This window comes from Akebia trifoliata, chromosome 12 (genome assembly GCF_017979445.1).
Source record: "Akebia trifoliata isolate Shusen 1 chromosome 12, ASM1797944v1, whole genome shotgun sequence".
NCBI classification, from domain to species: domain Eukaryota; kingdom Viridiplantae; phylum Streptophyta; class Magnoliopsida; order Ranunculales; family Lardizabalaceae; genus Akebia; species Akebia trifoliata.
In genome coordinates this window covers 26,240,132-26,266,019 of record NC_141386.1, presented here as the reverse complement: position 1 = coordinate 26,266,019, position 25,888 = coordinate 26,240,132, and the positions used below count along the sequence as shown (strand labels likewise).

General features: G+C 36.7%; 1 protein-coding gene across 1 annotated transcript; it reads left to right on the top strand.

Annotated features, from left to right (window-relative positions):
- Nucleotides 1-455: 455 nt before the first annotated feature.
- On the top strand, nt 456-25,348 carry CLPB4 (casein lytic proteinase B4). Its single transcript, XM_086419949.1, has 10 exons — nt 456-852; nt 10,589-10,807; nt 10,884-11,121; nt 11,703-11,898; nt 19,302-19,356; nt 19,698-19,848; nt 21,378-21,686; nt 22,252-22,517; nt 22,727-23,656; nt 24,669-25,348. Exons 1-10 carry the CDS (start codon nt 586-588, stop codon nt 24,975-24,977), a joined length of 2,940 nt encoding a protein of 979 aa, XP_086276075.1. The 5' UTR covers nt 456-585; the 3' UTR covers nt 24,978-25,348.
- The last annotated feature ends 540 nt before the right edge of the window (nt 25,349-25,888 follow it).

The window sequence follows — 25,888 nt, the reverse complement described above, 5'->3', positions numbered from 1 at the left end:
CAAAAAAAAATAGAGTGCTGATTTAATAGTTCAGTCTGAAAAAATAACTCAAAAACTCATCCACTCGACATGTACAAAGAATCATAGAATTTTTGTTTTGGAATACAAACTGCACATCTCTAGGAACATGTGCAGGTTTGTATCCCTAGGCAAAAACTCCACCATTCTTTGCAGAGACAGTCGATGAGTTTTTGAGCTATTCTGTCCGGTTAAATTAATAAATTATTAAAAAATAAAATAAAAATAAAACGATGATTTTCTATCTAGAAAGTCATCTTGAGAGTCTTCGCTCGGAGGACGAGAACCAATGGGTTCGTATCCATGCCACGTCGACCGAGTATTGTACGAGTGCAGATTTCCTAATTCCTCAAAAATATATTAGGCATACTGTACACCTGGAATATAGAGGGCCCCCACTCCAGATGGTTCCAGAAACTTCTGTTAATTTCTAGTGGCGCTAGAGCTACACCAGTACATTAACCGCCAACAATTCAAACGGTCCTTTACCCTTTCTCCAAGCTTCCTCTTCTCATTTTGAAAACCCTAAAACCTCCAATCTGTAACATCTCTCTCTCTTTCTCAGCCATGGCTAGTCGTACGGCCAAGCTTACAAGGTCAGCCTATGTAGCGGCGAATGTACGAAAGACTATTCGCCATTATCATCATCCTAGGCCCCTACTGTCTCGCGCCGCTGAACTTTCCAGAACGAATTCAGTTGGATCGATTAGTGGAACCAAAGATGGAATTTCTTCGATCATGTCTTTCCATGGTGGTGTTGAGAAAAGTTTCCAAAAACGTCAGTTTCATTCTTCTACTCCATTGTACTCCACCTCCGGATCCTCCGCTGCTCAGGTTCGCTATTTTTTTCTCTTCTGATTTGATGGAGAAATTCGAAATTTTGATTCCATAGATTAGTTCTTCTAAGTTTCAAGATTGTGTTTTGTTAATTTTCAAAAAAGAAAAAGAAAAAGAAAAAGAAAAAGAAAAAAGGATTGGGTTTTGTAAACCATTTTATATTGTCTCGTACAATCACAGAAACTGCATTTGATTTGCATAATCGAGTGTAAGAGTGGTTGATGATGAACCTAGAATTAAGTAAACTAAAATCTAATTGAAAGCTAGTGCAGAGTAAAGGTAACCGAATGCGAGGGAAATTTATGGGTTGATTTTGTGGTTGAATTGTTAAGGTTCGATCGTAACATTGCATGGAAAAATGGACCTATTTATTATATGATTTTTGTGTGGGTATGAGCATGTCTAATTCACCTAATTTATGAGGCTAAAGATCAAAGCCATAATTTGACATTTGTTCGTAGAAGAGCAGTGCCTAAACATCCAAAGACATGTCAAGGAAAATGAGCATTTTTAATTCTCTGAATTCTATAGCATCAAATGGGTGTGTGTTCTTGTATAATCTTGAATTTTATCAAATTTTTTTTAATGTAGACTACGTGAACCTTGGGTGCACCAACCGAAGTAAAGATTAAAGTATGGCTATTGTACTAGAGATGGATATGAACTAATGGTTGTAGTGGTCGTATGGCAACTTTGTGGAGGTCACGGTCCAACATTTTAAATGAATAAGTGCTCATTTTTGTTAATAAGCACTTCCATTAAAATGAAGTAATGAACCAAGAAAATAAAACTAAACCTAGCCAAGATATCAAGGTGACCTGTTTGGGAAGATAAAATGAAAAGCCAAAAGACAATACACCACATCCCTCAAGAACTCCGATTACTGCAAGCATGGCAAACCAACCAACCAACCAAAAACAACCCAACCCTTACATGTCCCCATACATGATCAAGTCCACCAAGATACAACAAGAGTTAATAATCAGTTGGGAAATGGTCTAGTATATTTATAACACAGGGAGAAGAAATGGTATGATAGCTTTATAGTCTCACTACAATGAATCAGGAGGTGAATAGTCTTTTCATCACTTATTTTGTATATAACACAAAAGGCAACAATATTTTTTCCATGAGCAATTAAGTGGTCAATTGTTTAGATTTTATTTGAATAGTTGACCAAACAAATATGGGCATTCTAGATGGAATTTTTGAGCCTCAAATGAATGAACCTAGGAAGGGCGATGCTTGGGAATGGTAAATATGGCATAAAATGACTTGACCATGAGTTATCCCTTTTGTCTCTTCTCCGCACATGAATATCCTTACTACCACGAAGTTAGGGTTGTTATTATGGAAGTAAGTAGATTACGCACATAATCCAACTCCCAATTATTAAGGTTCCCCTTCATCTTATATTTTCTCCACACATTAATATACTCATTACCTGGGAAATAGGGTTATTAGTTGTTGAAACAAGTAGGATGGTCACAAATCCGCCTTCCAACTATTAAGGTTCTCTCCATCCTGTATTTTATCCACACGTGAATATCCTCATTTCTAGGGGGGAAAAGGGTTATTAGTTGTTGAAACAAGTAGATTATGAATGATACCCACCTCTCAATTAAATAGGTCCCTTCTAAAGCACCCAGGTTCCAAAAGAGATCATTGTTTGACCATGAGTCCATGACCAAACCATAAGGCTTTGGATTGACTAATTTTTTATATTGAGAATATATTAGGGAATTGAGACTTTAGTGCAACTTTTCTACACCATAGGTTTTCTAGAAAATGAACGTTAGTATCATTGCTTGCTTTGAAGCTAATCTTGTTCAACTTTTGTGTGCCATTTGGAAGCCTCTTTAAACCCCACATACAGGTTTCTAATCTTTTCACAAACCAATGCTATTAAGCTCAAACTTTTCAATGAAGATTTTCTTCTAAAGGCTTGAATGATCCAATCCAAAATTTGAGCCTTCCCACATTGAGTCCCATATGATGCACTAGTAGGAGGAGACGACATTGACAAGGTGATTGTGACCATTTTGTCGAATTTGATGGTTTTTAAGTAGTTCATGAATCCTAACTTGGACACATGATTGTAATCCTTTTACATTTTCAACAATATAACCTTGATCTGTGCTTACTTTTAATGGATACATGAATGATACCAACTTGTTACGTCCCCTCTGGGGACACGAACTAACACATCATATATCGGTTAAATTTTTAATAGAAATGACACATGACCCAATAATGAGGCAAAACAAATTTAAGTTAAATGTACCAAATCCGCAAGGAATATCAAAACTCAGAGGGCAGTACTATATTAACAATTTTAGTATTTACCATCAAAATACATAAGTTCTGGGATTTACACACTTCCAAAAAATTTCAAAACAAATTACCCCTTATGTTTTTCTATAAATACTTATTTACAAAAACTAATACTACTCCTTGACCTTCACTATAATCCATAATTTTGTTGTCAATCTATCGACCTATCCTCATGTTCTTCCAGAGTCACCCAACACACATAACCCAACAACCTCCTCATCAGTTATACTCTCAAAACACCTTCTGGCAAAGTCCTCCAAAGCATAAATCCAAGCTTGCATCTTGGCTTTTCGTTTTAGGAATGAAAATGTATACTTAGATCCTGTAATTAAGGGGTAGAATGGGTGAGTAACAAGTATGTTACCTAGTAGAAAAGGAACATAGTATTGATTGTAAGTAATCATGCTAAAGACATATCATTCGGGATCCATTATCAATATATGGTCATAAATACGTTAATAAAGTTCATCACATTATAATGTGGTTTATCGACAAATCCAAATAATTGTATAATATTACACAATTTACCATAATTAGTTATACAATTCATCAGAACAATTTACCTCGACTCTCTAAGACTAAATACTCTTTTAATTCTCTTAAATCCATATTATTTGTTTCTCCCTAGCTTTCGTTGTTACAATCTGTAGTTAGTGACCAATTTTTTTGATTCAGATATCTAGACTTTTAGCTTCCAGTATTCTCATAACATAAATAAAATTTCATAACTTGTCACCAAAAATAAAACACATCCACATCATTGGCGTTATATTGCTGGCAAGTACGGTGTTGTATACCGATAAGTACTACGGATTTCACAACTAAATTCCGCCTCAGTTGGGGATACCAAGTTTGCCAATGAGGGATTGCAACGTTATTACTTGATTCTATGGTCGACCTGACCGTAAATAGTTCGCCCTTTGCTAGGCTCAGGTTGGCCGTTGACTAGTGTCCCAAAATCACGAGGATTTTCTATACGGAGGTCAGTTAGTTGACTATTATAAACTTCCCACGATTACGAGGACTAGCCGTCTTCGTCTTGCCTATCAGGTTAGCATGTGAAATCCAAGGTACACTACCTTATATACTCACTTTCCTTTCTCATTATAATCCAAAATAAAATAAATACATCCCAGGTACTCTTAACCCAAATATAAAACAACGGGTACTCCCTAGCTCAATAGTAAACGAACATTGGACACTTTCTCACCCAAAACTAAATGATCATGGGTACAAATTGATCCCAACTAATACCTCTGTTACTTCCTTCAACGTAGGATCCCTTATCGTAAGTAACCTGTAAGTAACCTAACACACTTAATGATTCTCAGATTTGATAACATCTAAACCATCTTCAAATAATTGGGACCCTCTTGACCTAATCCTAAATAATTTTTGACATTTACTAAATTTTCTGATTCACATTTACCATTTTGTTCTCAAATTTGAGTTCGAGGTTAATTTTTCGGTACGACGCATTCCTTACAGTTCCTTAGATCGAATTCATAATCTTATCAATATCACCTAGTTAAACTAGACTTAATACTCATTACAACACATAGAAGTTAATAACTTTTTCTGAAAATAAGTGGCTATGCAATGTATCATTTTGCATTTTTATGTAAAACTGATTAATCGAAAACAAACAGTAATTTTCACAAAATAAATTTGGAAAACACGTAATCACATCACATTTGTGTTTTAAAATTGCTATTTAAATGATTCCATGTGATCTAGGGATCCGTATGGGTCCCTCGCACGGCCTTAGAAAAAATGTCAAGTCCGTTTACTAGATACCGTAAGGAATACATCGTACCAAGAAATTAACCTCGAACTCAAATTTGAGGATAAAATGGTAAATGCCAATCAGGAAAATTTAGTAAATTTCAAAAATTATTCAGGATTAGGTCAAGAATGTCCCAATCATTTGAAAATGGTATTAGATGTTATCAAATCTGAGAATCATTAAGTGCAACAGGTTACTTACAATAAGGGATCTTACATTGAAGGAAGTAACACAAGTATTAGTTGGGATCAGTTAGTACCGGGATCGTTTACTTTTGGGGAGAAAGTGCCCGATGTTCGTTTATTTTTAGACCATGGAGTACCTGTTGTTTTATGTTTGGGTCAGGGGTACCCGAGATATGTTTATTTTATTTTAGATTATAATGAGAAAGGAAAGTGAGTGTATAAGGTAGTGTACCTTGGATTTCACATTCTAGCTTGATAACCAAGATGAAGACAACTGGTCCCTGTGATTGTGGGAAGTTTGTAGTAGTCGATTGATTGACCTCCGCAAAGGTCTCCATGGGACCCTGGTCAACGGCCAACCTGAGCAAGGCAAAGGGTGAATTACTTGTGATCAGATCGATCATAGAATCAGGCAATAATGTTGCATTCCGCATCGACAAACTTAGATCCTCGACTGAGGCGGAATTCAGTCGTGAAATCTATGGTACTTATAGGTATATACAACACCGTACTTGCTGGCATTATAACGTCAGTGTTGTGGATGTGTTTTATTTTTGGTGATGAGTTATGAAATTTTATTTATGTTCTGAGAATACCGGAAGCTAAGAGTCTAGATATCTGAACCGAAAAAATTGGTCACTAACTATGGATTGCAACAATGAAAGTTGTTGAGAAACAAGTAATATTTAGTCTTAGAGAATTAATAAAGTATTTAGTCTTAGAGAGTCGAGGTAAATTGTTTTGATGAATTGTATAATCAATTATGGTAAATTGTGTAATATTATACAATTATTCGGATTTGTCGATAAACCACATTATAATGTGATGAACTTTCTTTACGTATTTATGACCGTATATTGATAATGGATCCCGTATAATATGTCTTTAGCATGATTACCCATTCATCTTACAATCATTACTATGTTCATTTTCTATTGGGTAACATACCTGTTACTCACCCATTCTACCCCTTAGTTGTAGAATCTAAGTATACATTTCCATTCTCAAAAAGAAAAGTGAAGAGGCCAGTTTGGATTGATGCTCTGGAGGACTTCGCCAGAAGGTGTTTTGAGAGTATAACTGATGAGGAGGTTGTTGGGTACGTGTGTTGGGTGACTCTGGAAGAATAGGATGATGGGTTGGTAGATATGACAACAAAATTATGGATTATAGTGGAGGTCTAGGAGTAGTATTAGTTTTTGTAAATAAGTATGTATAGAAAAACATAATGGGTAATATGTTTTGGAAAATTTTGGAAGTGTGTAAATCCCAGAACTTATGCATTTTGATGGTAAATACTAAAATTGTGAATATATTACTGCCTTCTGAGTTTTGATATTCCTTGCGGATTTGGTACACTTAACTTAAATTTGTTTTACCTCATTATTGGGTCTCGTGTCATTTCTATAACAAAGTTAACTGAGATATGACGTGTCAGGTCGTGTCCCCGGACTGGGCATCACAATGAATGGTATTAGTATGGGATTTGGAAATTTTCAATGTAGTTTAATGGGGATTTGATGATATAATATGGGAACACAACAACTTAGAAACAATTATGCAGCTTTAACCTTAGGCTTTTTTTTTCTCCCTGTTTTTTTTTTTCTTTGAATTTTCTAAATTTCCTGTTGCTGACTTATTCCAAAAGCTTGACTTGGTGACTTTGCTCCCAACTAGCCAATTGATATTTGTGTTTCTTATCATTTTGCAAGTTTCTCAAGGTCTTTTCAATACTTTTGCAGTCAATAGCATAAATAAAACGACGAAGTACAACGCAACATTAGGCTAACTCCTTTTGGTAAGAAGTAAGAAACATCCTTTGTCCTTAGAGTGAGATCTAGTTTTCCACGAGGTCATTCTCCTATTAACCTTTTCAATGACCGTGTTCCAAATAGTGCTGGTTTTATGATAAGCCCTAGGTGGAGCCCAAGATATGCATTGGGAGGATTTGGGAAAATCCTCCATCTTACTACTTCAAAACTAAGCAAGCATCACACAATATTTGTCCCTCCTACCATAAACAATTTGTGCTTATTCAAATTCACAACCATATTGAGACTGCTTTGAAACAACAGAACAGATAGCTTTTGATCTGAGAATGATTTAAGTACCTAAAAATAGAACACATACGACCTTGCAATTATTTAAGTTGCCAATGAAGATAGAAGTATTAAGATATCTACACCAAATTGCAAATGAGTGATCTTTGAACATCCTTTTCTCACCTTAAAATCCTAGGAGTACATGCTTTCTCCCAACTCACCAAGTGATGTTTATGTGATTCCTCATTATCATTCGACAACAAGTTCCTTTAGGTCTGTTCAATACTTCTTGCAGAATATACACAATACACTATGATACTAGGCAAATAATCCTTTATAATTATCATTAGTTTTTACTTTCTAGAGAGATTTTGTTTATCATTAGGTCCTTTCCTTTATAAGTATCATTTTTTTTACTTTATAGAGAGATTTTGTTTATCATCAGGACAATACTTTGTAAAAGATTGGGCCCCAACTATTCATGTCAATTATGTAGTTGTCACTATTGATGACATTGAATAAACATTTTGGTAAGGTTTTTGATGTAAAGGACTCGGTCCACTCAAGTACTTCTTTGACATAGAAGTGGCCACTCCCACTATTGGGATAGTGGTCTCTTAGGAGAAGTACATTGTTGATTTGCTTGAGAAATTGGACAAGTTGGGATCTAGGCTTGCTGATTCTGCAATGATCCAAATCATAGTGAACACCAAGGATGGTGAGCCATCATGATTAGTAAAATCTGCATTCACCACAGAGTTGTCATTTAGCTGGTGTGTACAGGATTCTTAGATACTTGTAGTCTAGTCTTGGCAGAAACATCTTGTTTAGTGATCATGGTCATTTCGATGTGGAGATCCTCAGTAATGCAAACTGTGCGGGGATCCTCTACTATAGGATATCCTTGGTTCAAAATATCGGAATGTATCGGCTGACACATATTGATTTTGGTGGAGACCGATATAAAACATTGAATGTTTTGGGAACGTATCAGTCGAGAAAATATCAGGTTTTTCATTGGTCGAAACAACCATTTGATATGAAATTTTAAACCTTGAGGATATCTACTATAGGATATTGCAATGTTAGGCACCTTGTCACTTAAAAGAGTAAGAAGCAAAATGTGGTTGCTCGCTTAAGCTTAAGCGCAGAAGCCAAATACGAAGCCATGAACCATGTCTAGGGATGTCAATGGGTCAACTCCTGTTCATTCCTAAGGTACTGAGAAGCTACAATCAGAATTCAGGACCATCGTATTTTTTCGATTCTGCTTCTTGTCGGTTTCAATTCTAAGACAAGTGGTACCAGAACCGTAAAAAATTGTGGCTATCCATGGATTTTGGTTTTTAAGAATCAGATAAGACAAAATCTTTTGAGTGATGGTAGCATTTCATGTGCAAGCTTTTTTTCTATCACAAAAATGAGAAAATCTCTTCTACAAATTATCACAAAGCTTTTTTCTTTAAAGAACTGAACACACCATCTATAAAAACATCAACAACATAATTACAATTATTCTATTAAAAATATGAGTTAAAATTTTTCCAATAACTAAAATTCATGTTCTCTACAGGTAATGAACTTCTAGGATGAGATGACCCATTTTTATGCTGGATTACATGGTTTATATGGAAACTTGAAGGATTTTATAGAATATCTATTAATTTTGATGGGTAGTGAAACCTTCAACCATTTATAATATGAAAGGAAATGAGAAAATATATCGATTCTGGGTATCTGTGGGTACCTGTCGGGTGAAACGAAATCAGTTTTGGTTTCTATTGTTTTTATTCCTTTTAGACTTCACTCGAATCAAGTTCATTCTGGTAGATGTGTGTATAAAAGCCGTGGGGAAGGCAAGAGTATGAGAATTTTTATCCAAGTTGGACATGATTGATATCTATGCACCAATTTGAGAGAAACGTTGAAGGGTATTTCTGTCAGATCTACATTTCTTTTTAAAAATCTTTTCTTGAAAATGTATAATGGTAAGCTTGGCTAATGTTATCTTCTCTTGAAAGGGTATATTTGTGACTTTAGCTGTCGTTTATATAAGAGGTACATCCTCTTTTCTACTTTTTCTTTTTCTTACACCTACATCAAAAACTCCACTTCATCCCCCCACCCCCTCCTTTTTTTTGATAACTGAAATTTTATTAATAAGACGACAAGGTGTCCGCAAAGCAAAGAAACAGAACTACAATCTACTGCTAAGAACATTATCCCACCTAAAAAGAAATCTTCAAAAAACAACCCTGCAAAATCCTTGAACTGTTTTTCACCAAACAAACAACAAACCAAAGATATTAAAAATTAATTCCTGCAAAGGACTTTCCTTCGCATCAAACAAGTGCTCATTCCCCCTTTCCATGCCAGAGGAAGGTAGTGAACATGGTTTGACCAATGTGGAGGTGTGGAGCAAGGCATAAACCTCATTAGCATAATTTGTTAAGCCTTCATCAATACTAAAAACTAATAAATAGTATGATGAATTTAACAAGAGAGAATACTAATTAGAATTTTTTTTTTCAAAGCTGATCCCTATTATATGGGGAAAGAAATGTTTTGCTAATGTTAGTTAATCTATTATAGCTTATTCTTACTTGAATAACTGCTAAAGAGGAGAGGGGATGAGACAAAAGTTATAATCAACTCTTTAAGCTACTACTAGTCGTCACCACTAGCATATGTACACACGGTGCACACCTTTAGCACCAAGGCTAACAAACATATCAAAGTTGTGGGAATCTGTCTTTTTTTTGAAACCTTGTGGATGAAACTTGAACCTAACAAGTTTGCGCAATTTTTACTAATGCAAAGTGCATTTTGGGAGAGCCCCAGTCCAAGATGAGCCTCAAGGCATAGGCTTAAATGCCTATCTAAATACTAGTCTCAACCAAACTATTGAGGCCATTTAATTTATATTTTCTTTCACATGCCTTTCTACATTTACGTCTCATGCAACACAAACACGTTATTCATTATGCCCCGACTAACCCTGCCATGGTTGAATATCCATGCAGGAAAAGACTCCCCAAGGGGTGATGATGGGTACAAGGGAAGTCTTGTAAGAAATTGGGCTGCTTGCAAAAATAATAGTCCATTTTGGATAATGATTTTACTCATTTACTTTATTTTCTTATCCTGCCACCTCAACTCATTGGGATGAGACATTGCACGTGCTTCTAAAAATATCTTGAGATTTTTGTGCATTCCAAAATTTCCTTCATTTATCTTTTTATTATGAACCATATTCTCTTTGTTGACTAATTTACGTCTCTTTTAAGATGGCCTCTTACCTTGTAAGTTGCACTCATGATTTAGGAGTAGATTTTATTTTGGAATCATTTTATTTACCGTTCTTTGAGTCTGTTTGTTATAATCAGATTAATCAGTCAGAGTTCACTGAGATGGCATGGGACGGAATTGTTGGTGCTGTTGATGCAGCCCGGCTTAGTAAGCAACAAATTGTTGAATCCGAGCATTTAATGAAAGCTCTTTTGGAGCAAAAAGATGGTTTGGCTCGTAGAATATTCACAAAGGCAGGGATCAGCAATACCTCGGTGTTGCAGGCTACGGATGACTTCATTAACGAACAACCTAAGGTACGTGGGTTAATTGATTGAAATGCCAGCAGTCTTTCGGTAGGGAAAAAAGTTGGTAATTTATTTCTTGTAACAGGTGGTAGGTGACACTAGTGGGCCCATATTGGGTACACATCTCATTGCTCTCTTGGAAAATGCCAAGAAGTATAAGAAAGAGTATGGTGATGAATTCTTGTCAGTGGAGCACCTGTTGTTAGCCATCAGTTCAGATAAGAGGTTTGGTAAGCAGTTACTCAAGAATCTCCAACTCGGAGAGAAGGAGTTGAAGGAGGCCATTGAAGCTGTTCGTGGAAATCAAAGAGTTACTGATCAAAGTATGAAGCATCCCTTGTATGTTTTTTTACTTTGTTTGCTCAAATTAGTGCATTAATTTAGTTTATGGTCATGGTAACTTTTGTTAGACATGTGGACCATTTATCTGGTGATTGTTTAAGTGAAGTATATTGCTTCTTATTATTGTTTGAGTATTTATGCTATTAGGTTTATAATAAGTTCTCATGAATTTCTGTATAATAATAACTGGGTTTCCCAGGGAGTTCCTTGATTTGAAGGGATTGTGATTAGTTCAGATGTGTACGTACTAAAAATTGATCTCTGATTTCAGGTTATGGACCATGACATAAAATTCTACTTTTTTTCCTTTTTCATTTGATTTCTAAGGTATTTCAACTCAAAAATATTTGGAGCAGATGATAAAATTAGTTCTTGTTTGTTGCTCCAAGCCCTGAGTTGATTTCTGTTATTGCCATTTTCCCAGACGATATTTCTGAATTCCTCTCATTAGTTTGTAAACTGCATGTCAGGGTTTTCTGCATATATGTCTTTCTAGCTGCGGTTTTTCCTCTTTTTTTCTCTACTTAATGCAATCTCATGCACATTGTTTTTCTGACTGTAGATCCTGAAGGAAAATACGAGGCATTAGACAAATACGGGAGTGACTTGACAGAACTTGCTAGACGTGGTAAATTGGATCCTGTTATAGGCCGGGATGATGAAATTCGACGTTGTATCCAGATATTATCTAGGAGAACTAAAAACAATCCTGTTATCATTGGTGAGCCTGGTGTTGGAAAAACTGCAATTGCAGAGGGGTAAGTTCTTCCATTTGACAGAATTTCAGTAGGTTTTGTTATGTGCCCAAAAAAACTGGGTTTATTTTGGAGATTCTCGTGGTTTAATATTGCACATTGTAGATTGAGGTTGATGAATTGCTTGTATCTGAAATTTATTCACCCATTTCAATTGTGATCGACCAATTAGCAAGGCCCGTTTAATTTGACAATTGGTGTGCGACTTCTTTTGGTTATTAATGGGAGGGAATATCCTTAATATAGACTATGGTAAAAAATATCAAGTTGGCCCATGTTCCTTTAGTCTCTTTGTAGGATACTTGGCCTAAGTGTGACCTATTAGTCCATAAGTCTGTACTGTGACAGGGTGGTTGTTGCTCACCCGTCATGATCGTACGAGGTCACAATTCACCCCACACGATCATCTGGGGTGAACAAGAATTGGGGATCAAAAGCTTACATAAAGTTTCTTTCATATATTCATTTCTCTCTCCTGCTACATCATATTTGGGAGTTTTACTTGGTTTATTTATTTCATTTTTGACATTACTTAGTGTTAGTTTTGTTGAGTGTTGTTGTGTTATCTTGCCTCCGTTCCGAGGTGTCACGTGCTCACATATCGTGCCCTAGTTCGACCTGTGACCTTCTTATATTCAAAGTTGCGCTCTCCTGATCGTCTTTTGGGGTAAATGGTTGTCAACATGGTATCATAGTGCTAGGTTCGTATAGGTCACAAATTCAATTCCTTCCACCCTTATGGGTGAGGGGTAGTGTTGAGTGTATATTTTCCTTCATTCTCGGGTGTGTAATACCCTTGTTAACCCCTGTGACCTTCTTATATTCATAGTTGCGCCTTCCCCATTGTACCAGTCTTTTGGAGTAATTGGTTGGTTAATATGGTATCAGAGTGCTAGGTTCGTGTAGGTCACGGGTTCTGAGTCTCCTCGAAGGAATTTTCCACCCTTGGGTGAGGGGGAGTGTTGAGTGTTGTGTTATCCGCATCTGCTCCCGGGTGTCACGTGCTCACGTATTGGACCCTAGTTCGACCTGTCACCTTATATTCATAGTTGCGCCTTCCCCATTGTATCAATCTTTTGGGGTAAATGGTTGTCAACATGATATCAAAGCGCTAGGTTCGTATAGGTGTTTAAATCTTTCCATCCTTATGAGTGAGGGGGAGTGTTGAGTGTATATTTTCCTCCACTCTCAGGTGTGTCATACCTAGGGGTGGAGTTCTACATAGGGCCGAGTGGGGGCTATAGCCCCCACTGAACTTTGGGAAAAAAAAATACACAAGTTGAGCTGTTTAAAAAAAAAAAAAAAGCTTTATAGCGACGGATTTTTCCTCCTCCATATGGACCTCTACACTATTCCACAACATACATTTAGTGCCAGCCTTGTTTGTTATATATTTAAAAATAAATAAAAATAAATAGTGTTATAGAGGCGGACTTTTCCATCCGCTATAGACCTTATACATTTTCAAAAGAATAAATTATTAAATCTATATACAAGTGTTACTATAGAGTGAATATTTTAAAAAATAAATAGAATATGAACTATGGAAATTTGTATTAAAGATCTATGTTTCTACTTGGTCCACCTCCGTATTGGTGGGCTTTATATGGCTAATGATTCGTCATATTTTATGGTTGAACTTGTTAAAAATCTATGATTTTGTGACTAAATTGGTATTAAAATTTATAGTGCATTAGACTGATATACAACTCTTCCTGATATGTTGATAATATTTGAAGTATCAACAGTTTCACAATCCATCTCCTACGTGTGATAAGGCTCCAAATGAGGTCATTGAACACTCCAATTAAGCTAAGACACAACTTCAAAACCAACATTGTAAAAGACAATCAATAGAAAAAACAACTAGGTCAAGTCTTTCTACCCGGAAGGAACTAGTTCGAAATAGAGAGAGAAGATTAAAAATTGATTAATTAGCCCTAATTAGGCTATCTAAGAATTACATAAGATAACTAAAGAAGGGAAAAGACTAAAATAACCCTACAGACTTATTTAACACTCCCCCTCAAGTTGGTGCGTGGATATCAACAATACCCAACTTGGACAAGACATCTTCAAAGGAAGTTTTACTTACACCTTTAGTAAGAACATCAGCAAGTTGTTGAGAGGTAGGAACAAAGGAAGTACAAATCTGTCCAGAAACTATATTTTCTCTAATGAAATGACGATCAACTTCTATGTGCTTCCTTCTGTCATGCTGAACCGGATTTGCAGCTATGTTAATAGTTGATTTATTATCGCAATATAGTAAGAAGGGGACCGGCACAGGAAGACATAAATCAGCTAGTAAGATTTTGAGCCACAACAACTCGCATACTCCAAGTGCCATAGTTCTATATTCTGACTCAGCACTTGACCGAGAAACCACATCCTACTTCTTACTACGCCAAGTTACCAAGTTACCACTAACTTTAGTACAATACCCAGAAGTAGACTTTCTATCAGTCACTGAACCAGCATAATCTGCATCTGTCCATGCCTCAATGCGAAGATGACCATGATTGTTGAATAAAATACCTTGACCAGGACATCCTTTAAGGTATCTAAGAATACGATAAACAGCAGCAAGATGAGATGTTCGAGGCGAGTGCATAAACTGACTTACAACACTAACACCATAGGCAATGTCAGGGCGAGTCATAGACAAATAGATCAACTTTCCCACAAGATGCTGATATTGGCCAATATCTAACACACACTCCCCCTCAGAATCAGTCAACCTGTAATTCTACTCAATAGGAGTATCAGCTGGACGAGATCCAAGCTGACCAGAGGCACTGAGTAAATCAAGAACATATTTACGCTGAGAAATAAATATATTAGACTGGGACCGGGCAACCTCAATACCCAGAAAATAACGAAGATGGCCAAGGTCCTTAATCTCAAATTGATGTCTTAAGAAAGTTTTGACCTCAGTAAGGCCATCGATATCATCTCCAGTAAGAACAATATCATCCACATACACAATCAGAGCAATAGTTTTGCCTTGGGAGTGACGCAAAAACAATGTGTGATCAGCAGAACTTTGATGGAAACCAAACTGATGCATGGCCTTAGTGAAGTGCTCAGACCAAGCACAAGGAGACTATTTCAGACCATAAAGGGACCGGCGAAGATGACAAACATGTGCAAGAGAAGTAGAAGGAAGAAACCTAGGAGATTGGACCATATAGACTTCTTCCTGAAGATCACCATTGAGAAAAGCATTTTTGACATCTAACTGAAAGAGCGGCCATCCTCGGATAGCAGTAACAGAAAGGAGAACACGAATGGTGGTCATCTTGGCAACCGGAGCAAAAGTTTCCTGATAATCAATCCCATAAGTCTTAGCATAACCTTTGGCCACCAGACGGGCCTTATAACGAGCAATGGAACCGTCCGGATTATGCTTAAGCGTGAAGATCCAGCGACAACCCACAACTTTCCGTCCAGGCGGAAGAGGAATAATTTTTCAAGTTTGAGTCTTTTTAAGAGCAATCAAGTCATCAATCATAGCTGCACGCCACTCAGGATGAGCAATAGCATCTGCAACAATAGTAGGAAGAGAAACAGTGGAAATAGAAGCAAGAAAACTCCAATAGGAGGGTGATAGTGCAGAATCAGATATATAATTTGAAATGAGATAAGTACAAGTGCGCTTACCCTTACGAGTGGCAATAGGACGATCATTACAGGGAACAGACGGAGGCGGAGCTGGTGGTGAGGAGGCGAGCTGGTCGGACATAGAAGTGATGGTAGTATCACGGGGACGTCGAGAGTAAACCTGCAATGGAGGAGAGGACAAACTTACGGGGGGTGGAGGTTGTTTGTCCGCCCCTGTGAAATAACCGATCTTCCCTTTTCCACCAATGAACATTTCAACCGATCGTGCCCATAAAAGATAGTTAGGACCATCTAATTTCACGGTAGTGATTTGAATGCCGGGAAAGTCGGTTGAATGAGACGGAAAACCACTCGACCCATTACTAGTACCAATGATCGAGGAAGAGGATGACTCAGAGGCCATCAAATAATCCGAGTACTTTGGTTTGAAGAGAGTTCAAGAAGATGAGAGCACAACTCCCTAGGATAAAGTGATCGCAACACCCTAAAGGTGACAATGCACGATCAAAAGAGTTACAAGGGTTGATTAAATACTGTTGTGGGTGACCCAATTAATCATTACCGCAAGTATAGGTAATCAATGAGCAAGATAAGTGGGAGAACAACCTCAAACAACACTCTAATGTGGTCGAAAAAACTTCGTAGGTGTTCAAAACACTGCCGGCACCCTCATATAACCACTACATGAGTTAAACAATTAAAAACACTGCCACCTGATGTGTCGTACAGGTCAGAACAACAACTTGCTGTGTTGAAAAAACTTAAACAAACCACCTGTTGTGATCGCAGATGTCCAGGTTGCTCCGATAGGTGTCGCACGACTTCAATACAGCCACCAAAGGCGTCGTACGACTTCAATACAGCCACCAGAGGCGTCACACGACTTCACTACAACCACTAACGGCGTCGCACGACTTCACTACAGCCACCAGAGGCGTCGTACGACTTCACTACAGCCACTAGAGGTGTTGCACGACTTAAACAGCATCGTTGCTGTGAATATAGCCTGATCGCAGGCTTTGAATCAAGTTGACTCCCTATCGCATGGGGTTTTCAGCAACAAATAACCCTCGTAGGGGTGATATAGGTTGAAGACGAGTGATGTAGGGTTTTTGTTTCCAAGGAAGAATGAGTCGATTGAGTTTGTAGAGGAAGAAGGAGTTCGATAGAGATTCAGATCGCAGGCTCTGATTCCAAGTTCGAAATAGAGAGAGAAGATTAAAAATTGATTAATTAGCCCTAATTAGGCTATATAAGAATTACATAAGATAACTAAAGAAGGGAAAAGACTAAAATAACCCTACAGACTTATTTAACAGAACTTGACTATGAAACATGAGTGAGAGGCGAGTCTCAATAATAGGCCCATTACCTCTAAAGACTGTCAACAGACATGTGTTTTTTTTTCAACAACGGGAAAGCCCATGTCGGCTGCCTCCTGCATTAGTTCAAGTATATGGGAAGGTGGTGAAGTATCCCAAGCATTCTCCCTCATATCCTTTAATAGTAAAAACATTACTCACCTAGATTATTAGATAGCATCAGGTTTAGGTAATGACTTTTCCAACTATAGACGAAGACTTTTCATCTTCGTCATCATCATCATCATACCTATCCATTGCAAATTCATAGTTCATCATACCCATATTGTCAAAAGTTTCTAATAAAATGGCCTTAGAATGGAGGGTTGAGAAATAAGTCATTGAATTATTGGGCTAGTTTGATCATGCAAATTTTCAATTATACAAGCCAAGTTTTTTTAGGTGTTCAATAAATTTGATTACTTGTAACATGATTTCTTCTATTACAAATGAGACTTATCAAATGGTCTCGATGAATGTCACAATAGTTCAAAATTCTCAGCACTTTCAAATTATTAAGATAGAACATTACAATTTAACTGAAAACAACACAAAATATTGAAACATTTTAGTCGAAACCATTCCACAAGCCGATGACGTTGATCAACAATTGAATATGCCATCACCACCTTCTATTTTAATGTAGTTATCATTCTCTTATGATTCTCTATTTTCCATTTTATTTGGATTTAATTTGCAAGGAGTCTTCTTAGTGTCTCACATTCTTCACTTACAGTAACACGTTTTATATTTTTGCTTATCAATAAGCAATAAGTAAGACCCTATATCATTACACACTATTATAATATATAGTGATATGTTTATGGAAGTGTTTGAGATCTCTACATGAATATTGTTTCTTTTGCTTGGGTTGGTAGATTTGTGTAGTTAGGAATTACAAGAGCTTTTAAATTATTGAAAGTTTGATTTTACCATTTTTTTAGATAGGATGATCTAGATTTTGTTTCTCAATTCTACTTTAACTAGGAGTGGATTAAGATATTTTGTCAAACCATTGGGGGCAAACTTTAGGAAAATCTAGAAGTCTTTATCAACAAATACAACCGTCATAATTATCCACTGGTCAACCATTATTTACAACAACAATCCCAACATTGGGGTAGAAGGAAATTGAAATTATCGGTCAACCATCACTTAGACCCCACTGATAGAAAATCTTGGTTCCCCTTGGTCATACCCCAATTAAAGCCTTGTGACCCTCTTATATTCATGGTTCTCCCCTTCTCCAATCGATCGGTCTTTTGGAGTAGTTGGTTGGTTAACATGGTATCAGAGCGCTAGGTTTGTATAGGTCATGGTTTCGAGTCTCCTCGAAGGAATTTCCCACCCTATGGGTGAGGGGGAGTGTTGAGTGTTGTGTTATCTGCCTCTACTCCTGGGTGCCACGTGCTCACGTATTGTGCCCCAGTTCGACCTATGATTCTCTTATAGTCATAGTTGTGCCTTCCCCATCAGATCGGTCTTGTGGAGTAGTTGTTTGGTTAACAAGTTTTTTTGTCTTTTTGTTGATTGATTGTAGAGTTGTCTAGTTCCTAGTATGAGTATTGTGATTTTGTGGGGTATCATAGCGCCCTTTATACTAAGTGGAGCATCTACAAGGAATAAAAAACAAAGTTTAATTATGAAGATGTGGGTAAAGCTATGAAGCCAATTGTACTACATCTTCAAGAAAATATGACATGGATGTATAATTTTATTGTAATTTCTAATATGTAACGAACTCATCATCATTGAAGGCTTATTTCAAAGATTTGGTCAGATAAACAAGTCATGTTCCTAATTCTGTCCAAACCTACATCTTCTATTATTTATGTTTGTTCGTATCCTGTTCAAGCCATGTTATTTTGGGCCTTTCTCTCACAATATTAGCGCCTTCAACTTGCATATTCCTTCCAACTGGAAACACGAAGATTGGATGGGCTCTACTTTAATATTGATATAAGCTTCTTAAATTATCCAAAGGCATGCTGATGGTGGAGTTTCAAATAAGCCATACTTGTGAATTCTACTTTTACTTGAGTTTTTTGCTATACTAAAATTGTTTGTATCAAGTAGTTTATTAACCAATCTTCATGATCATCATCAGAGCCTTATCCTAAAAATTGGTTGGCTGAATGAATCCTGTTCATTCAATTCTGTTTAAATCCTTAATTTGTTAACATGTCTCAACCATTAATACTTTTTGGATATGGAGTATGGACAATCATATTCAATAAGTAGGTACCATAGAGGCATGGACTTAATCTTATCATCACGTCATAGCTTCCTGTTTGGATATGCCAATAAGGATACCTGTTTTATAGCAAATCTTGATGCTTTGGATATTTGTGTTCATCTCCTTGTGTTTGAGATACATTTTATCTGATGTTTTGTGCTACTAAAATTTTAATCATTTTGCAGATTAGCTCAACGAATTGTACGTGGAGATGTTCCCGAGCCTCTATTAAATCGGAAGGTTGTGAATTTTTCTTCATTTTTAAAGTAAATTATGTTCTTCTGAAAGTAAAATTGCAGTGGTAGGATTGAGTATGTTCATATGGTTATAATTACAAGGAAGTATCTCTGTAGTCAAGGTGAGCGCCTTAGTGTGCCTCAAGGCAGAGTGCAGCTAAGGTGCCTTAATACATGTGAGGCAAGGAAGTTTAAGTGAGGCGCACCAAGGCACTCGCCTTGATTGTGCCTTAGTCAAGGCGCAAGGCACACACCAGTGGATGCAAACTTGAGGTTTAGTTTAAGTATTTAGCTTTTTTTTTTAATCTTGTATTTATGTTTGATCTTGTGTAACTTTTTGTGCAGTTGATCTCACTGGATATGGGTTCATTAATTGCTGGTGCTAAATTCCGTGGAGATTTTGAGGAAAGACTGAAAGCTGTCCTGAAGGAAGTCACTGCTTCCAATGGGCAGATAATTTTATTTATTGATGAGATCCACACTGTTGTTGGTGCAGGTTTGTGTTATTGGCATGATAATTTTTTAGTTTGATTCTTAGTTTTCAGTAGCATGAATTGATTAACAGATCCAGCATGGTTACCAGTAACACTAGCCAATTTAGCTTTGTACACATTAGCTAATGTTAATCGAAAAGTCGGCATCATGATTCTGTGCCACGGACTTTCTTCTTTCACCTTTAGAATTTCAATTAGCAAGCTTAGTTTATAAGTTGTTGATTTTTTTTTTTCATGTTAAATGGAAGTATTTCACTCATTTTACTTAGTTTTGGAAAAAGAGACTGACACACTTCTCTCTCTCTCATTAGTTTTTTTTATTTTTATTTTTATGTATCTAAGAAGAGAGTTTATGGAATTTGACCCCTATTTGTTATTTTTTGGGTCCTTTGGAAGGGAGTAGAATGAGCGAGTTCTTTATGGAAAGGAGCTCTCGGGTCAGGAAGTTGTCATAAAAATTGTAGCTCTTATTTTCTTTTGGTGCAAGCTCTTCAAAGAGTTTAGGAGGTGTGTTTTTTTTTTTTTTTGATGGGAGAATTTGTAGGAGAAAATTGGGCATGAATGCTACCAAATGAAGAATAACTTAAATTTTACTGGTCAGTTGGAGAAAGACTAAAAAACGAAAAGATCTATGCATGCACCGAGTGGTTGTATATCTTCATTTTTTTCCCAAGAAGTTTCTCCTCTTCAACATGTCAAGAGCAAATCACAAAGAATTTTTTGATGATATAATTGATGTAGGATATCTACCTGATATAGGACCAAGACAATTCTAGCTAAAGAGTCTTAAGTTGTTTCCTAATTCTACTAGGATTTGTTTCTATTTTCTAGTTCTATGCAGATTTATATTTTCTAATTCTAGGAGGATTTCAAATTTATAGTTACTGTAGGAGTACTATTCCTTGTTAGTTTCTAATTTGTTTTTAAGTTTCTTTTTTTTTTTTTTGTTGTCTAAATTCATTTTTATTTTTTAGGCTATAATTAGACGTACTTAGAAGTGTCCAAATTGAGTTATATAATAGGACGAGAAAGTTACTATTATGTTATAATAGATAGATTAGAAAAGTAGACTTTTTTAGTATTCTAAAAGGCTTCTAAGTTGTTATGATGCAGTTATCTATATAAGGAGTGCCAAAGAAGAAATTCAACAATTCAATACATATCAATTCAATTCTCTTTAGTTAATTAATTTCTAGTTCTTTGTTTTATCTTCTTCGAGCTATTGTTTGTTTATCAATTAAATCTGTTGATTCACATGCTTCTGCTACGTCAATAAACCTACTTTAAAATGTTGGCAACTAAACCATATTGATTCAGGTACAATTTGGACCCATTTTCTTGCAGGTACAGCCTCCAATATGTCTCTGACAATACTCCTCCTTCCCAAATGATCTCTCATGATAAATGGATTGTCTTTAATTTTGCGTGATAGATACCTAATGATGGTCCATTAACTTGTCTAACATATTCTTGTATTTCTATTTGCTGTTGTTTGTTGACAATGGTGGTTTCTCATTGACAATGAATAAAGGGGCTACGAGTGGAGCAATGGATGCTGGAAACTTGTTAAAACCAATGCTTGGTAGAGGTGAGCTCCGTTGTATAGGCGCAACCACATTGACTGAGTATAGGAAATACATTGAAAAAGACCCTGCACTTGAGCGTCGATTCCAGCAGGTGTTCTGTGATCAACCATCTGTAGAAGATACAATTTCTATTCTTCGTGGATTGCGTGAACGTTATGAGCTTCATCACGGTGTTAAAATATCGGACAGTGCCCTTGTTGCAGCTGCCGTACTTGCAGACCGATACATCACAGAGCGGTTTTTGCCTGACAAAGGTAAATGGTGGTGTAATAATTTGCAAATTGTGTGTTTAGTTCCCATGAAGAACACACTATATGGCCTGCATGTGAGTCAAATTTTGACCATTTGGTCAATGCACCACCTCTTGGAGGACAATTTTTTACCAATATTCTTGGATGGAATATTTTATTCCTATTCATGTCCTTTTTCGTCTTTTCCTATTTATTATTTATCTCATATAAATAGGATTGAAGGAATAAAGAAACATAACTTTGCTCTGAGATTATTTTTCTCTCCTCTCTCTTTCTTTCCAAAACGCTAGATTGAATTTGTGGATGGTATCAAAGCCTATTGCGTTCAGGAGAGATCAAGAATCGAAGAGAAAAGTTATCTTTCTTTATTCCTTCAATCCTATTTATATGAGATACATAATAAATAGGGAAGGATAAAAAAGGAACAAAATATGTGATCATGGATTCAAAATCACCTCTCTTTTTATTTTCATCTTTTGTGGGAAGTTTTGACCATGCTAATCCAGATTATGAATCTGAACTTATTGTGCAACTAAGAAACATTTTTATTTTATGTTGTTTCCTGTAGCCATTGATCTTGTTGATGAAGCAGCTGCAAAGCTGAAAATGGAAATCACGTCAAAGCCAACTGAGTTAGATGAGATAGATAGAGCTATTCTAAAGTTGGAGATGGAGAAATTATCCCTGAAAAATGACACTGATAAAGCATCCAAAGAACGACTAAGCAAGCTAGAAAGTGATCTAGCTTTGCTTAAAGAAAAGCAGAAAAAACTTACAGAACTTTGGGAAAATGAGAAGTCTTTCATGACTCGAATTCGATCAATAAAGGAGGAGGTAGCTTTCTTGCAGCTCAACACAGAATTTATCAACGTTACTGAAGAGAGCTTCTATTGCTACACCAACTTTTACTAATGCCACCCAAGATGTGTGTCAATTGTGGTGGTGTTAGAAAAAGTTGGTGTGGCAATAGAATCTCTCTTATTGAATTATCTTCATAATTTTTTATATCTAACTAATTCATCTCTGAAAATTTTCTTTTGCAGATTGATAGAGTCAACCTAGAGATGGAGGCCGCTGAACGTGAGTACGACTTGAATCGTGCTGCTGAACTCAAGTATGGAACCCTAATGTCTCTTCAACGCCAGCTGGAAGAGGCAGAACAGAAACTTGCCGAGTTCCGGAAATCTGGCCATTCATTACTTCGAGAAGAGGTCACCGACCTTGATATTGCAGAAATTGTAAGCAAGTGGACTGGTATTCCATTATCAAACCTACAGCAATCCGAGAGGGACAAACTTGTCATGCTAGAACAGGTCCTCCACGAAAGGGTTATAGGTCAGGATATGGCAGTCAAATCTGTGGCTGATGCAATCCGGCGTTCAAGGGCGGGTCTCTCGGATCCGAACCGACCCATAGCAAGTTTCATGTTCATGGGTCCAACTGGTGTCGGTAAGACTGAACTTGCTAAAGCTCTTGCAACTTACCTTTTCAACACGGAGAAGGCACTCGTAAGGATTGACATGAGTGAGTATATGGAAAAGCACGCGGTTTCACGTTTGGTTGGTGCTCCACCCGGTTATGTTGGTTATGAAGAAGGTGGACAATTGACCGAAGTAGTCCGTCGGAGACCATATTCTGTTGTTTTGTTTGATGAGATTGAGAAGGCACACCATGATGTGTTCAACATTCTATTGCAACTGTTGGATGATGGAAGGATAACTGATTCGCAAGGCAGGACTGTTAGTTTTACGAATTGCGTCGTGATAATGACTTCGAATATTGGGTCTCACTATATATTGGACACACTTCTAAAAGCAGAGGGAACAAAGGAGGTGGTGTATGATCTGATGAAGAGGCAGGTTGTGGAGTTGGCGAGGCAAACATTTCGCCCAGAGTTTATGAATCGTATTGACGAGTACATTGTTTTCCAGCCACTGGATTCTAAAGAAATCAGCCGGATTGCGGAGATACAGGTAATCAATCTTCCTGAAAAAATTAGAGAGCTGCTATCAGCACCCCAACTTTTACACTCCAATTAAAAATAAATAAAATAAGTGAATGGTTGAGAATAAGTAAAAGTTGGATTGCCAATAGAAGCTCTCTCATTTTTTTTATTTTTTTTGCTAGATTTCTAATTTTTGGGTTTAGGGTTTTTTTATAGCCTAATCATAATTGTAAACAACTATTGAAATTGTTTGAATGAGTGTTATAATGTTTTGTAATGTTGAAATTATAATTTGAGCCAAACCTTTGTAATGTTTGAAAGGGTGTGTTTTAATCTTTAATTGGGGAGTGAAATAATTTAAGAAATTGGAGTGTAACAAGTAAAAGTTGGGGTGCCGATAGCAGCTTAAAAACATTATGTAATAACCATATATATATATATGGGAAGCATTCAGATGCCCTAAAGAGAGCCAAACATTTATCAAAATAGGGGTTAGAAGTTTTGGAATGAGCTTATTTTTGGTGGTGAAGATCTTTATGGTGAAGAGATCATTCTCACAAAAAATCAGCTCATTTTGAAACTTCTAATCGTGGTTTACAAGTTGAAGAATCGTGGACCGTCCAATTTTTGTAAGCCAGTTTTGATGGGGTTAGAAGTTTCAGAATAGGCTGATTTTTGACGAGGGTGATCTCATCATAGAGATCATCCTCACAAACAATCAGCCCATTCAAAAACTTCTAACCCCTATTTTGAAAAAAAAAATTGGTACAATGTTTGGCTCTCTTTAGGGCCTCCGAACGCCACCCTATATATATATATATATATATATATATATATATATATATATATATATATATATATATTAGTTATCTTTGTTACCTTGTCAAGCTTCTGTTTTTCATCCATGGAGGAATTTATGTTACCCTACCCTTGCCTATGTGTTTTCATGAGCTCATTTATAGGAAAGGTTTCTCTTTGGATGTTATGGTATTTTGATTTGCTGACCAGAGTATTTCATGATTATTATATTTCCATGGCAGTTGAACCGGCTGAAAGAGAGGCTTAAACAAAAGAAGATTGATCTCCATTACACGAAGGAAGCTGTTGAACTGCTGGGTAAATTGGGCTTTGATCCGAACTTTGGAGCGAGGCCAGTTAAGAGGGTGATACAACAGATGGTTGAGAATGAAATCGCGGTAGGTGTGTTGAGGGGAGATTTCAAGGAAGAAGACTCTATCCTTGTTGATGCTAATGTTTCTCCATCAGCCAAAGAACTTCCTCCACATAAGAAGTTGATCATCAAAAAACTTGAAAGTTCTTCCATGGAAGCAATGGTGGCCAACGACTAACCTTACATTGCAGAGGTAAATTTTGTGTGTTTATTTGGGAATAATAATTATATCTCAATTATGTTTGCTTGATTTACGGGTTTTGGCTTACTGGGGAGCACACTCCTTATTTCAGCAACCCTTCAGCAATTTTAATGAGTAAAGTCGCACAGATGGTTTGGAAAACATATTCCAGTTGAATAGATGCTTTCTTTGCTTTGTTTAAGTGTAGAAATGTTGATTGATCTTGTGCTTGTGTTGGTGTTCTTTTTTGTAAATTCATAGTGGTGGATGTGAAATTCGAGCATTTTGTCTGGCCACAAAACAGATATGGGTCATGCAAAGACTCGGTGACTTGGTACACATGCTTAAATTGTGAAAGATTTTGATCATTGATGGCTTTCAAATAACCCGTCTTGTAGGTTAGAGCCCATGGTTTTAAAACTCAATTTGATGTCTCGTCATCTATGAACGAGACCGAGTTGTCTCGGATGAGTTTTCTGATTAGTTTGAGTCGGCTCATTCAACAATGAGACAAATGATCTATGGTTTTAAATCTCATCCGATACATTTTGACTTGTCTATCCGTCACGTTGGTGGACGATTCCGAGATGTATCGGAGTCATCTTGGTTGGATGAGATTTTAAAACTATGGGTCAGCCAATCAGTAGATTGAGCTTTACCTGCCATCCAATCCAATCTGTATGTTAGAACAAGGGACGTGTGGTCACTGATATCAATGGTCCCGAAGGTCGAGGAGCCCTTGATGTTACTCCCCACTTCGGTATGGTTAAAAATAAAACAAATACACTCTTACTTCTTCTAAGCTTTTTAAGGGGGCAATCTGTGACAAAAAACGATTAAGAGAGAACAATAATTCATAATTTTGAAGATACAAAATGTTGTTTTTGATCTATTTTGATGATTTGTGA